The 16,372-nt window shown below is 34.7% G+C and overlaps 1 protein-coding gene and 1 long non-coding RNA gene across 2 annotated transcripts; both read right to left on the bottom strand.

The window, feature by feature from the left end:
* Positions 1-1,007: 1,007 nt before the first annotated feature.
* LOC129291166 (uncharacterized) lies at positions 1,008-6,693 on the bottom strand. Its single transcript, XR_008588648.1, has 3 exons — positions 6,233-6,693; positions 3,453-3,629; positions 1,008-1,554 (listed from the first exon to the last, which is right to left on the bottom strand). It is a non-coding gene; the product is annotated as an uncharacterized LOC129291166 (long non-coding RNA).
* A 4,252-nt stretch (positions 6,694-10,945) lies between these two features.
* On the bottom strand, positions 10,946-14,337 carry LOC129291383 (protein indeterminate-domain 7). Its single transcript, XM_054928688.1, has 3 exons — positions 13,490-14,337; positions 12,975-13,371; positions 10,946-12,288 (listed from the first exon to the last, which is right to left on the bottom strand). The coding sequence occupies exons 1-3, from the start codon at positions 13,698-13,700 to the stop codon at positions 11,226-11,228; spliced, it is 1,671 nt and encodes a 556-aa protein (XP_054784663.1). The 5' UTR covers positions 13,701-14,337; the 3' UTR covers positions 10,946-11,225.
* Between the last annotated feature and the right edge of the window lie 2,035 nt (positions 14,338-16,372).

Here is a 16,372-nt window from a genome sequence, read left to right as displayed (position 1 = left end):
CTATGTCCGGGGTTCATTTGGGGCAATGAAGTTGACAAACAGAAACTCCATTTGGCACCTTGGGTTGATTTGATTAAAGAAAAAAAAGGATGAGGGCTTGGGAGTGAAGGATCTTTTGAAGCAAAATAAAGCCTTTGTCTTCAAACTCAGTTGAAAATTGTTGAATAATAACAATGCTTTATAGGTAAGAGTTTTGAAAATGAAGTACGGAAATTAAAGGGTGCTCAAAGTTGTGTGTAAAGGCAACGCCTATTTAACCTGACATGGTATTGTTAGTTGCTGGGATGACTTTGTGAAAGGCGTCGGGAAAGTTGAGAATGGTGTTAGCATTTATTTTTGGATCAATAATTGGTCTACTTGTGACCAACCCTTATTTCACTTGGCTACTGACACTTCCTTTGATTCTAATGAGAAGGTGGTTGATCTGGCTGACTAAGAGGGGAGATTGGATGTAAGAAAAATGGGGTCATGGTTACCAAGTCATGTAATTCACAATATTAATCACACTCCTGCCCCGAGAGTTGAAAGAGGAGAGGATAAATTTATTTGGAAACAATCTAATGATGGAAACTTTAATGTTCATTTTGCTTATGCTTTCCTTATAGGTACTAGCTGAGCAATTGATCCAATTTAGAGTAAAATATGAAGATGCATAGGTCTTGAGAAGATTAAAGTCCTGTTATGGCTACTTTTGAGAAAATAGTATTCATATTACAGAGCTTTGTGGGAGAAGAGGATTGGTTATGTCAGATCTCTACCCTCTAGGATGTGGAAGGAAGGAAGATGCACTCCACTTGCTTCAAGATTGCCCCTTGTCCATGTTGAGACAAATAAGGCCTTATGTGTTAAGTCCAATTGCAGCGTATATACTTAGGTCCAGTTGCTTCATACATTAGTTTATTTGTTCTGGACCTATTTTAGTTATGGGCCTATGTTAGGTTTGTAAATACTTGTACATGGCATTTATCTGATTCTTTTACTCTAGGGTTCAGTGCCCTAACTATGAATAATAATAAATTAAGAGAGACAGTTGCGCCACCATTTGACACAATCTGTTTCTCATATTTACATTTTTAGTATCAGAGCTTTACAAGGTTAATTACCATAGAAACTTTAAATGCTTCTCACAGCAACAGTAGCTCTCTTGGGTCTGCTTCAAACTCTCTACTCTTAGCAAATAACCTCCCAAAAAATATTGAAGGTTCAAATGGCATGAATCAGCCATGTGCCATCAAGCTGGATGGCACAAATTTCCTAATCTGGCATATTCATATTCTGCCTATTATTAAGGGTCACAAACTTGAGGGCTTTCTCTATGGCATAAACAAGTGTCCCCCTCAATTTATCACAGAAAACAATGTGACAACATTAAACCCAGAATTTGAAGATTGGGTAGCTGCAGATCAACTCTTGTTTAAGTGGTTGTTGAATACAATGCACCTTGATATCTCTTCCCAGATGACCATCGTCTCAACATCTATTAGTTTATGGGAGGTAGCACTCCAACATGTTGGAGCACAAACTAAGCTTCGAGTCTTGATGCTCAAAGTAGATCTACAACACATAAGGAAAGGGACAATGAAAATGGTAGATTACTTAGCCAAAATGAAAAATCTATCAGAATAGTTATCTATAGTTGGTAACTCTGTATCACTTTTTGATCTTATTATACAAGTTCTTGCTGGACTTGATGCTGATTATAATCTTGTAGTAATTCAATTAGCTTATGAAGATTGAATTTCAGGCTGAATTATTAACTTATGAGAGTCGCTTAGATCAACTTCATCAGATTTCTAACCTCTCTTTGTCTAATACTTTAGTCAACTTGGCTAGAACTGAATCATCTACACCACGTGCTTGGCATAGTGGCCGTAGTTTTAGAAATTTTCATGGTAGGGGTAGAACAAATCATGGCTCTAATAGTTATAAAAATTATAATTGTCAACTTTGTGAAAAATTTAGTCACCAAGTGGATACATGCTTCTGTCGTTATGACAGAAGCTTTATTTAGTCTCGACACAAAAATACTCAAAATGTGGTTGGCTCTAATAGCTTAAATTATGGTTCTAATCATGATGTGAATGCAGCTTATTGGGCTATGCCTGAAACCGTTAATGATGATGTATGATATCTTGATAGTAGAGCAACAAGTCATGTCACTAATGATGTAACCCAACTTGAAAATGCTATTAATCCTACTGGTAAGATGAATATTATTATTGGTAATAGTGATAAATTAAGTATTGAAAAGATAGGATCTATTAAAATTCTAGCTATGCCTCATAAACCAATCAAGTTACTGGATGTACTCTACTCTCCCATGATTAAAAAGAACCTATTAAGTGTCTATAAAGTGGCAAATGACAATAATGCTAATGTTGTGTTTAATAAACATGGTATTTCTGTGAAGGATTATTAGACAAGGGAGACAATTCTCAAAGGGAAACCAAGTGAAGGTGGCATGTTTCGCATTAGTAAGAACAGTCATGATGGTGAAGTAAAGCTGATTTTTGCTACGGTTAAAGAAGCTAACTATTCAGCATTTAGCAAGTTTAATTCTAGTAGAATTTTATGGAATTATAGACTTAGACATCCTAATACTAGGGTACTGAACAGAGTTATTACTGATTGTAACTTAAAGGTTTCTAAGAATGAAGATGTTTTTGGTGAACCATACAAATATGGAAAATCACACTCACTTCCCTTTAAAATTTCTATCTCACATGCCACTAAGCCACTTACACTAATACACACTGACCTATGAGGGCCATCTCCTATAACTTCTATGAATAGGTTTAGATACTATATCCTGTTTGTTGATGACTATAGTAGATATTCTTGGATTTATCCATTAAAATCCAAAGATCAAGCCTTTAATATGTTTTTACAGTTCAAGAAATCGGTTGAAAATCAGTTTGATTGCAAGATTAAAATGATTCAAAGTGACTGGGGAGGCAAATCCAAAAGCTTCACTAAGGAACTACAAGATACAGGAATTCAATTTAGATACTTTTGCCCATATACTTCAACTCAAAATGGTAGAGCTGAAAGAAAATATAGACACATCATAGAAATGGGTCAAACACTATTAGCTCAATCAAAAATGCCTTTATTCTACTAATGGGAAGCATTTACAACTGCTACTAATCTTATCAACCTATTGCCAACCCCTATTTTAAGTGATGTTTCATCTCATTTTCATTTACTTGGCAAATATCTAGATTATGACAGACTCAAATTTTTTAGCTTTGCTTGCTACCCTTGTTTTAGACCTTATAATCAACACAAACTTGAGTTTAGATCTACCAAGTATGTATTTCTAGGATACAATAATGCTTATAAAGGCTATAAGTGTCTAAGTCCTACTAGCAAAGTGTATATTTCAAGACATGTTGTGTTTAATGAAGGAGGATTTCCTTTTGCTACAAGTTTCATAAATAAAAAGGTCATACCTGAAGAGCAATTTCATCCAAAAGCCTTCTTCAAACCAACACTTGCCTTGGTAGATAGAAAATGCATTCATGAAGTTTTTGCAGCTCCACATGACAGTAATGTGTCATCCTTGTCACCAACTTCACTAGAGATTTTGAGTTCTACTACTCTACATGACATTTCCACTGCTGCAACACCTGATACAAACATTAAAAATCAATTTATAAGTCATAAGTCACATGTAGAGAATCAAATAACTCAACAAATATCAAAGTCTTCATTAGAACAAATTCGACAAGCTATTCTAGCAAACCAACATCATATGATTACTTGAAGTAAGGCTGGAATCTCTAAACTTAAGGTACCCTATGTTGGTATGACTCTAACTATATAAGATGATAAATCTGAGCCTAGAAGTGTCACAGAAGCTCTAAAATCAAAAGAGTGGAGGAAAGTAATGCAGAATGAATATAATGCCCTGATTCTTAATAAAACCTGGGTACTAGTTCCTTTCACTAGTTAATGAAACTTGGTTGACTGCGAATGGGTATTCAAAAGGAAATATAATGTAGATGGGTCATTTCAGAAGCACAAAGCCAAATTGGTGGCAAAGGGCTTTCAACAAAGCCCAGGCATTGATTTTGAGGAAACCTTTAGTCCAGTTCTTAAAGCTTCTACACTCAAATTTATTCTCGCCATAGCTAATACATTTAATTGGTAAATACGTCAGTTGGATATCAATAATGCCTTTCTAAATGGTGATTTACAAGAACAAGTACTCATAAGACAACCAGATGGTTTCATTACTCTTAATTTCCAAATCATGTTTGTCTTTTAAGGAAAGCACTCTATGGTTTAAAACAAGCTCCTTGAGCTTAGTTTGACAAGCTACAAACAACCTTATTGAGCTAGGAATTTTTACATTCTAAAAATGACACTTCCTTCTTTTTCTACAGATAGAACAAACTTGTTATGTTTGTGTTAATATACATGGATGACATCATAGTCACAGGCAACTCCTTTGCAGCTCTGAATCTGTTTATCAAATAGCTTAACAAGATCTTTGCACTCAAAGAGCTCGGTCAACTACATCATTTTTTAGGAATTGAAGCTTTCAGAGATGATACTAGCCTCTATCTTAAGTAAGAAAGATATATCCAAAACATTCTTGAACGTTCTGGTATGTCTAAATCTACCCTTGTTCCAACACTTTTAGTAGTCAACGGGTACTATCCAAAATATGATGGTACACTACTTAAAGATCCTACCACTTACAGACAGATTATTGGCTCACTACAATACTTGATCCAGACACAGCCAGATATCATGTTTGCAATAAACAAACTCAGTTAATTTCTAAGCTTTCCAATATCAATTCATTGGCAAGCCTTAAAGCAAATTCTAAGATACCTTAAAGGAACGTCAGATTTGGGTTTACATATTAAACCAAGTAATCATCTTACTTTACAGGGCTTCATTGATGCCAATTGGCCATCTATGTAGATGATCGAAGATTTGTTGGTGGATACTGTATCTTTCTTGGTGACTCCTTGATTTCATAGTTAGCCAAAAATAGAAGGTTGTTACTCACTCTAGCGCCGAATCCGAGTATCGTGCTCTTGCTGATTTAGCATCTGAGCTTGCTTGGATTCAGTCCTTCACAGTCAAACTTAGCCTCCATCTTAGAGAACCATCGATTGTTTGGTACGATGATCTTTTTGCTTCTGCCCTAACCTTGAACACAGTCTTCCATGCCAAGACAAAGCACATTGAACTTGATGTTCACTTTGTCCGTGACCATGTACTTGCAAGCTAGCTGTCTGTCAGATATGTTCCCTCTTATGAACAACTGGGTAACATCTTCACTAAAGCTCTCTCACACATGAAGCTATTGGACTTTTGAAGCAAACTCGAGATTCAAAGATTGCCCATCCCTCATTTGCGGGGGCTTGTTAAGACAAATAAGGCCTTATGTGTTAAGCCCAACTACAACCTATATACTTAGGTCTAGTCTTCATACATTAGTTCATTTGTTCTGGACCTATTTCAGTTGTGGGCCTGTGTTATTTTTGTAAACACCTGTACTTGGCATTATCTAATTCTTTTACTCTAGGGTTTAATGCCCTAACTATAAATAATAATAAATGAAGAGAGGCAATTACGCCACCATTTTACACAATCAGTTTCTCATATATACGTTCTGTCTGCAAGAGAGGTGACTTGCTTGGTTAATCCAAACTATTAGGATATATTATCAAAAGCCTCAACAGAGAGGATTGGCTTCATTGGAACTTCAGTAACGAGGCATGCAATAATGTCACTAGAAAAGTTTCTTGGGCTGTACTATTTGGATACATTTGTTGGGAAATCTGGTGTTGAAGACGTAAGCACATTTTTTCAGATGAAGCAGAAGCAACATCAACCACATACTTTTCTCGGTTAGCCATTATGATCTCAATACAGCATGGAAGAATAATTATTAAACTAATAATTAGCGAGAAGATAGACATGGAAAACAAAAGAGATGTTCAAAAACAAAAATGTATATACCTGAAACCCCAGAAAACAAACAAGTTCAAAATTCAGATATAAACAGTGAACTATAAATGAGGAGCACGCTTGGCTGGACAGAGATCTTATGAAACTCTTCTCAAAGGAGGCGTTTACTTGAGAAAATTTCAAAGAATGTGAAGGTATAGAGTCTGAAGAAATCTCTAACAGCAAACAGAGTTAAAATTTAACAAGCTAAGAAATGACAATTATATGAAAGGGGAAGGTCAAAATATATATATATATATACCTGCAGCTGCAGAAAGCAAGAACAAAATTGAGATAAGAAGTAAACCCGGCCGAACAGAAGAAGACGCTTGAATGGGAGGAGATCTTCTGTGACTCTTGCTGAAGAGAGCGGTTAGTTGAGAAATCTTCTGAAAAAGTTGAGGCACGCACCACCAAGAAGAAAAGTAACCACATACAGTGACCAAACAGAGGAAAGAGTGGAATTGTGAGATGCCAGCATAATCATGGCAAGAAAATAATCATGTTGAACTTGAAGGTGTTCTTCTTCTACGTAACTTCCTATAAGTTTAGAGGAAATTATGGTACCAAAGTGCTCTGTAATTTTTAGGAGGAGGCAGGCCCATTAAGGTGAAATTTTCACACGCACTTGGAAGACTTGTCAATGTCTTTGACTAAAAAACAAAACTTTCATTTTCTGTCGGTTTTTCCAGGAAATTCATTCTCTGTTGAGTATCCTAAGTCCCAGCAACCCCTTCCCCGGCATATAAACGCAAACACACCCACACTACACGCACATTTAATAATATTCCCCCTAAATCACATAGTAATAGAATCCACAATTTTTTTCCCCGAAGAAATGTAATATGCCATTGAATCAAGGGGTTCTTGATAAGAAATTCATTACTTGTGAGTAAGGAATGAATCCTTTTCTTTTTTATTAAGCCGAAAATTTATATTCGGACATGCTTTTGGACTCAAATAATGTTTATAAAGATACTTGATGAACTTGTTATGTAAAATTTAAAAATGTATTAACTTGTAATAAGTAAAATATTGATTTCTATTCTTTTCAATCTTATTTATAAGGTAAAGAGAAAATTTTTTTTATTATATCTATAAGTCAAATCATATTTTTTTATCACAATTTTTTCCTTTTACCTTTTATTAAATATTGATGAAAAAAGAGTACGCATATTTAATAGGAATAAAATTAAAAATTGATTAAAGTTTAGATAGAATATATTAGAAGTGACTTATAAACACAATGATTAAAAAGAAAAAATAATGACTTAAATATTTATTACATAGTAATGATTAACTTTATCATCAATAGCTGAGAAATAAATTGATTGCTTCACGGGGAAGTATCGCTTAATTAAACAAAACTTGAATGGATAATCATCTTGGACGTTTCATGTAAGACAATAATGTATTCTTTCTTTTGAAAACTCTTTTTCATTGAAGTTTTTTCCCACTTTTTCAGACATCAGAAATATCTTGCCACCCCAACAGATGGTAATTTCTCTCAAAGTTAAGAATGTTTTGATTGAGGAATAACACAATGCTTTTGTTCACACTAAAACACTATTGACCTTGAAGAGAAGAAGAAAGGTATTCTAACTTGTTTTTCTTTTTCTTTTTTTTTTGAAAAAACATATATTTTGGTCTTTGCACTTTGCTCGTGTTTTGTTATAGATCCATGCAACTTTTTTCAATGTTCTAGGTCATTATACTTTCATTTTCTGGTGTTTTAAGTCTTTACACTTTATTCATTTGGAAACCTAAAACATTAAAAAATGAAAGTGCAGAGACTCAAAATATCAAAAAATATACAGGGACTTGTAGTAAAATAAAAGCAAAGTGTATGAATTAAAAGGTATGTTTTTTCTTTTTTTTTATTTTTAAGAAAAAACATATGAACACTCGTTCTTACATAATACCAATCCAGGTAGCAAGAGTAATTAGGTGAGTTTCAAATGAACGGCCCATTTCAATAAGTATGTATTGAGATTGGATTTGCCTCCATGAACAACTCCACTCCTGTAGTTCGCCGCTTCACAGGCAGGGAGTTCATGAGTAACAAGGAGCCCGTAATTTAGGTCAGCTAGATTAATCCTTTCCATATTTAAAATATTTGGACATATAAAAAAATTTGGGATTATCCGGCGACCCAGGGTAAAAAAGAAAAAAATCTTAAACTCTTAATTCCAATCCTAAAATTGTTTTTTGAATTTATACAAGTTAGTCCATCAACTTGGTCTGAATTATTGGTTTTATATATAATGCTCTTCATCATCAATAATTAATAATAATGTAAAAATAAAATTATAAAAAGACTTATCATAAGGGTTATTTCTACACAAATACTAAATTTTTAAATATGAATAAAGTAATAATATAAAATAATTTTATTTAAGACGTGTGAGAGAGAGAGTCGTTGACTCACCGTCCACATATTTTCTTCTTTTTTTATTTTAAGTTTAAGTAAGTTTGGTTTTAACCAAAAATAGAGCATGCCGTTACACTCAAAGAGCATTTATATGTATACTTACAAATAACTAACTAGCAAAGTTCTCATATTAACAGTGAAATTTTATTTTATAACTCTATAATTTATGAGTCAAATCATTATTAAGTGTACTGACATTTGTTAGTATCTATTTGACCATTTGCTTTCTTTGACTAAATTAATTTTGGAGCATAGCCATACATGCATGAAGGAGGAGAAAGAAAGAGTGAATAGGACTGCAGGACTGGTATTAACGTTATCCACACTCTAATTTTCAACATAAAACCTAACGGCAGTAAACTTGTTTTAAAAAATAAGATCTTCTTTAATCTTTCAGTCCCCGTCATACTATATTATATGCATAAAAACCAGTCAATATATGCATTTCATTAATTAATTACATATCCCTCTGAGAATTTTTTTTTTTTTAATTGCAGTTTGCAGATTCCCATGTATCATGGAACTCTGCCACACATTTTTGATTATCAATCAATGTTGTGGTAACTTCATAGCTATAGTTACAGGCATGGAATTGAAAATAATTTATTGGTTGAGGCTGCTATACGTTTTTGACTGACAATAGTATTAGTTTGAATAATATAGGTACATAGAATCATTCTTTAAAAAATAACAAAAAAAACAAAGGTTGCCTCCATGTGTATTGTGTGGTTAGGTTGCGATGTTTGCATGTGTCTATATGGAGGGAGACCAAGTGGGGTTCAACGTGTTGACGAAGACCAAAGTATCTTTTACCCATATTGTCACTACCTAACGTATTTATTATTTAATGAACTAAGCTCTAACTATATATATATATATATATATATAAACATACATTTTGAGTTCGCCAAAATTGCAATGACTAATAATCAGTGATGGCAAGAAGAGAAAGAAAGCTTAGGTTTTGCGTTAATTTACACGTGTCAACTACTCAAACGGATAGATACAGCTTGTGTTTAAGTTTAATCTTACTAAATAAAGTTAAAATAAGGCTTAGTGTATGTCATTAGAAGGTTAGGTTAACTATATGGTAAATTACGTTTACTCTGTGGTCATACGCTATTAACACAAGTCTTACACACACACACACACACACACACACACACACACCGTTCATCAACAAACTTCGTTCAAATACTGTCTTGAATATTATTTTGAACTTTGATAACAAATGCCCAGCGTTGAGAAATAAGGGGGAGGGAGCGGAAATATTATTATCTGTACAAGTTGAGTCATTTAACGAAAAATTCTTATGAATATATATGATGCTTTTGAGCCACTTCTTTTTTATTGTTATTTGCCTGAAAGCCACTTGATTATCAGGTTCACCTAATTTATCATACTATAATGGCTTTATCAATGCTCACCTCTTCCGTTGGTCCTTAGTATAGAGTAAGACAAACTTTAAAAGTTTTTCCCCCTTAATATAAGAAAAGTCAGAATGATTATTTTTTTAATTTTACTTTTTATTTATTTATCATGGTTTAATCTATTATAATTATTAATTTTAAATAAAGGTAAAATTAAAAACTTACACATATTGTTTAACAATTTTAAATATATAACTAATATTTTTTAATAAGTGCAGAATTAGTTTTATTTTATATTAAAGGCTAGGGGGAGTACCTTAAATTAACGACACAAACATTATTGAAAAAGAAGTGTTTTATTTAACTTTTAAAATTCATTTACATTTAATTTGAACGATTCAAAAATTAAAATTAAATACAAACTTATTTTTTGTAGAAAAAAGCAAGATGTAATAAAAATGTTTTAACATGAAAATTTGATTAAGGGCCTACTCCTTAGGGAGCTTCCACTTTCCACGCATAATCCTAAATTAGAATTTAGAGAACTAACTTGAACGCCCAAATGCATGCACGGCGAAACTATTACCTTCTCACCACAGTGAAGACTGTATTTTATTTTTATATTATGGCCTAAAAAGCGAATTGAAATTTTCATTAGTCTTTAATTTAATTGTAATTAAACAATCTAACTATTTATTTGTTCAAATTCTTTTAGGTCAGTTTCGTTCCATTAATCTCAGCTTGATTAATTAATTTATGTATTTTATTTACGGCTATAACTCAATGGCGTCATTGTCAATCTGCTCTCCTCAGCGTAAATTTTGAGAGAAGACCAGTGACAAGGACTGCTTATGTTACTCCGATCGCACTTCCCAACGAAGTGCTTGTATTATTTGATATTTTATATATTATATCAAATCCAACAGGACGACAAAACATATATAATAAATATCTTTTATTCACCGTATGCACAAATCCACAAATAATAAATATTTTTAATCATTTAATCTTCTAGTGCGTGTTGTATCGTAGTATATACTATATAGTAAAAGGAGTATCATCTTTACAAATGAGACTTATTTTTACTATTTAAATCGACTATATATTATGGGTTTTGTGTCTATTGGTAACAAACAACTCATGCAAATGTTTTTTTTTTTTAACCTACTGCAAATGTTTGAGGAAGAGAGCATCATAATTTAGGCTTTTTATGTTAATCTATAAACAGAATGTGAAATTACGTGCAAACACTGAAATGAAGAAAATTACTTTAAAAATAACTTCGCTTAAAGGAATGAAAATCTTGAGATAGTGAAGGGTTTCTACTCCTGCTTCCCTTTGGGAAGATTGACAGATAAAATAAAATATTGAAGAAAAATTCAAATTATATATTAATGAGAAAAAGAAGAAAATATCCATACATATATATATATATATAAATATATATGTAGGAGCTAACCTTGCCATGAGTTTTGGGATTGATTCTGTTGATCATGGGAGGTGGTGGGGTTCATGCAGTTCCCAATTCCAGCAATGCTGAGAATCTCGTTGTGAGAGAGAGGTCTAAGGCCCAAGAAATCTCTCGTCAAACCTTCTTTCCCACCACCGTCATCGGCGGCGCCACTGAGATGGCCGACGGGGGTGGTCGTCTTTTTAAGGGTATCAAGAAAGCTTTCATCTTTATTCTTCGAGTTCAAAATCCCACCAAACGCATCCTCAAAAGACGTTCCTTCAAACCCGCCAGAAGTAGCAGAGAAAGAACTCATAACATCGTGAAGAAGAAAGGGAGGAGGAGGAGGAACACCTGAGGAAGAAGCAGCAGCAGCAGCAGTAGTAGCAGAAGGAGCAGAAGGAGGGAGTAGCACTGCAGATTCACGTGATGACAAATTCAAACCAAAATGACCACTACTTGAGATTGAATTGGTGGCAGCAGAGTCAGAAGCAGGATGAGGCACGTGAGTCTGGTGGTGGGTCCTAATCATGGCTGGTGTTGTATTGGAAGAGCCAGTTTTGGTCATGGGTGCAGTTTTGGTCATGGTTGCACCCATTTGGGCTGCTTTCTGCAGCAAGGCTGTTGCTGACATGTGCGGGGAAGGCGCTGGTTGGTAAGCAGAAGGGAGGGTGGGGCCAAGGTTAGTAGGGTTAGGGTTTTCATGGAGGCTCAGATCTTGCCCGTGAGGTGCTCGTGAAAAGTCCCGATCGAATCTTGTGGTGAACATTGAAGATGATGATGGGGATGAGAGATCAGTGGTGGATGGACCAGGAGCTAGAGGGGGAGGAGGACAGGCTAGCCAAGGAGGTATTTCTGGCCTGAGGTTGAAGCTTTGTTGATGCTCTTGCTTCAGTTGTAGAGAATGGAGATGATGGGGATTATTGTTGAGCTGGGTTTGGATATTCAGTATGTGAGATGCTGATGATGAAGAACTGGGTGTTTGAGAGGGAACAAGTGGGTTTGCTCTTGCACTCTCCTCTGCCAATGCATCACAGAAGGCCCTGTGTGTTATGAAACTGTCTCTCCTAAAAAGGCCATTAAACAACACACAAAATTACAAAATGAGAAATTATATTCACCACACTGGCAAGTGCTTTATATGACAGTCCCACAAAGCATTGACTCTCTCTCTCTCTCTCTCTCTCTCTCTACATTTCCACCTTTTTTCACACTTCAAGGACTTTTTCATCGATCCAAAAATTCCCAGTTTCTGGATCTCTTGCCTAGTGTACCATGATCATCTATCATCTTGTCCAATGTAAGGGATAAAGAATGAATATATGACACACACACACACACACACACTCTCTCTCTCTCTCTCTCTCTCTCTCTCTCTCTCTCTCTCTGCGCGCTTCGACGCCCTTTTTTATTCCTCTCTGAGAGTGCTTTAAAGGCAGATTGTTCACATTAGGTATTGCATTAAAAACTTTTCATTACATCTTCTAAAAATTTCCAGTATCTGCACCCATAGTTCTAGTGTGCATCATAATTATATCATCATTTTGTCCAAAGTTAAGGGATAAAGAATGTGAATTTATTATTCAAATACCGAAAAGAAGATATACGTGGATTAATTCACTTCGATCGGTCAACCTCGGATTGAAGACTTCAAATCCCATGAAAATCATAAATGAAGATAGATAGATGTCTGTCTGTAGCTGACTATTGTTATTCCTATAGAAGAGTGATCTTGGATAGGTTAGTTAGTTACCTTGAGAAGAGGGTTCCACAGTCACATCTGTACTCTCTTGTGCCACATGTCTTGGAGTGAGCTTTCCAATCTGATTGAACTGCATATCTCTTGGAGCACTTATCACATTTCCACTTCTTCTCTCCATGCTTTCTGCAGAAGTGCTTCTTTATCCCAGTAAGGTCCCCAAGTGCCCTTGCTGGGTCATGGTGCACGCACGTGGCTTCTGGGCACACATACACCTTCTTCCTCACCTCTTTGTTTGTTCTCTGCTTCAGCTTCCATGGCAAATTGTGCCCCCTCCGGTGAAGTTGAAGATTCTGGTCCCTTTGAAACCCTTTGTTGCAGATCTCACAGATGAACCTGTTTGTTGCCAGCAGACTCTTGGGAGACAAGGCTATCACTTCAGCATCCGGGTCTGAACAATTGAAAACCCAACATCAAAAAACAAGATAAAAGACACTTGATTGAAACAACGAACTCAAAAAGAAATGAGATTTCCTTGTTTGGAGTTTTGAACAAGGTATGTATTAAACCTGGATTGCCGGGAAGGTTTCTCTTTTTCTTCACTTGTGGCTGAGCTTGAGATGGTGTTGAAGCAAAGTATTGTTGAGGAGGATAATTGGTACCAATTTCGTTTCTATTGCCTGAGGAAACACTGGCCTCACCGGACGCAGAAGTCAAATTAGACATGTTTTCTTCCACTACTTGTTGCTGTTGCTGGTGAAACATCAAACCCTTCATCATATTTTCTTATGCCAGGAATTTTTTGGATCCGAAGCTTGTGTTATTGGCCATATAGATCTTGGTTTCTCCTATGTTATATGACTTTTTAGGATCTAAGGACATACAACCCTCACTCAAAACCGAAAAAAGGAAAAGATACACTGCTATAAGATTCTGCATATACTTTGATGAGAGAGGTTGTTGGGGGGGGGGGGGAGAACAAAAGGGGAAATTTTTCTACACAGAAAGTCTTTGAAATCCCAGAAGGAAAAGAAGTGGATTAAAAAATAGTAACTCTTTGGAGCGAGCGAGCGAGCGCGCGAGCAAATAATTATCCTCCAACGATAAAACCTTGATGGTGTTTGTTTCCTGTTTGTTTGGCACCAAGCCAGGAGACAAGGTTTAGTTTTTGAGAGAGCAGAAGAAACAAGAGTGAGAGATGATAAAGAAAAAACTGGAAGCTGAAGAAGCAGAAGGTCTATATGTAGCCTGTAGCTTAGCCGCTTTTCTCCTTCATGGTTAGAAAACCATGCTTGATAATACCAAGAAAATCCAAGGATAGCCACACAAATATGAACAAAAATACAGACCCAGTGGTTTGAAGCTGAACTCTCAGAGATAGAGATAGAGAGAGAGAGATGTGGATTAGAAGGAGGATTCCCTCAGTCCAAAACAATGCCTAAAACCACAGCCCAAGGGTAACCCTACGGCTAACTCTGACGTTGCACCTTCTGTCTTTTTCTCCGTTCTCTTTCTCAGCCCCAGAAAAAAAGAAAGGGAAAAATAAAATCTTTTCCTTTCTTCCTTTATTGCTATAATTCTTGCTTTTACCAAAGTTTTATTTCCTTGAGAAAACCTTTTTTCTTAATTATACCATCCTCACCTTTCTCATCTCTCGTAAAGTAAGCAGAAAAAAGGGGCAAAATAAAAAAGCAACCATGTAAAAAGAGAGTCTCATTTGTATATTACAGACAGATAGATGGAGAGATAGAGGAAGACAAAGACAGGAAGGAGAAAGAGAAAAAGAAGAGAGATGGACGGACAGAGAGAGTGGGAGAGAGAAGTCCACTTGTTATTTTCTTGAGAAAATATAACACCTGTTTGTCTTTAAAAAATATTACTTCAAATTTAAAAATATACAATTGAATAAAAAAAAAGTTAATCTCTCCTGTATGATTAGTTTAGCATGATGAGTAATAGAAACTTTCTCTTGTCTTGTCTGGTTTCTACAGTAACAGCAACATGATTGATGCATTGATTAAGCTCTCAAAGCAGGCATGTTTAAAAGCTTTTCTCTAATCTTTAATTATTATTTGTTTTCTATTAAGCTGTGCGTTACTATTATAAATATAGTAATATAGTTTCTTTTGCATCGTTCATTTCATTATCATTGAACTATTAGGCTATTGAAAAAGCTGATATTTTCTGACAGTGTTGCACGGTTCTTTGAAATTAAAGTGTAAACAAATAAGATCATGTAAGGTTCTGCATCCACAAAAGGCAATATGGTCTAATCTCTCTCTATCTCTCTCTCTCTCTCTCTCTCTGAGATTAACCATCGTATCTTTAATGAGAACAAAATTTGCCTCCCCTGTCATTTTCAGTTCATAATCGCCATTATCACTTTCAAAATATATTGATGATACTGTCACAAATTAAACTTAAAAGTTCTTAAAAATTTTCATTAAAAAAAATCATGAACGAAAATGCTGATAATGTCATCAAAGACATCCACCGTGATCGCTCACTTTAAATCTATTTGTAATCCTTTCCATATCAATTTTATCCATTTATTATATCAATATCACTCCACAGTATAGAGTTAAAAAAAGTTCAATATTAATGAGATTTTTGGTGTTAATATTCCATGCAAGGCCAAAGAAATCTATTACACAACTTGAATACTTCAATGAAAACAAAATTGAATGAAATATCTAAGTGCATGGCTTCCAAATTCTAGATAGTATAGATCAGAGGCCTTGGTCAAACAAACACAAGAACATAAAATAATTTAAATTAAAAAATTAAGCACTAGCTCTGATCAGTGATCACATCTTAAGAACATAAACAAATTATGAATTACATTTATATGTTGCTGCATTGGATGCCGCCAGCATTGCTATCTCCATTCTCCAATGACTTAAAAAATGAGGAAAATTAGAGGCATAAAGGTTAATTAAGACCTGGGTTATTGTAGTGGGCCACAACCAACAAACATACATACATACATATAATGTTTTAATAATATTGTTCAAATTTCGATGAGGTTGTGCATTGCCTGGACCATGAACGATTTTTTCTTTAAAAAAAAATGGGCAATAAAAAATGGTAATGTTTTGTCATTTTCTTGTTTTATTCTCAATGATTAAGCTTTTGAAAATGGGGATCTTGCACGACCCCATAGTCTCTATGTTCTCATCGCAACAGCTCATTTGTGTCATTATAATAGCGATAACTGAAAGCAAAATTATAAACTATAGTGTAATGCAACAGTACCTTTTTATAAGGTCCAAGTGAAAGTTTATCTGCGAAAAAAATTCTTGTCTTTCCCCCATCATAGCACCTTTTGTCATTAAATAAATATATACTGAGTTCTTTGCATCCCTAGATTCGAATAAATACGCTAAAAAATCACCACTAGTTTTGGATTTAATAAAATTGATTAGTCTTTTATAATGTGACAAATCAAAATT

Source organism: Prosopis cineraria, unplaced genomic scaffold, assembly GCF_029017545.1.
Source record: "Prosopis cineraria cultivar Desert tree isolate PC_DT_omini unplaced genomic scaffold, ASM2901754v1 PC13, whole genome shotgun sequence".
Classification (NCBI taxonomy): Eukaryota; Viridiplantae; Streptophyta; class Magnoliopsida; order Fabales; family Fabaceae; genus Prosopis; species Prosopis cineraria.
The sequence above is the reverse complement of the archived record's forward strand: the minus strand, read 5'-3'. Positions and strand labels throughout refer to the sequence as shown.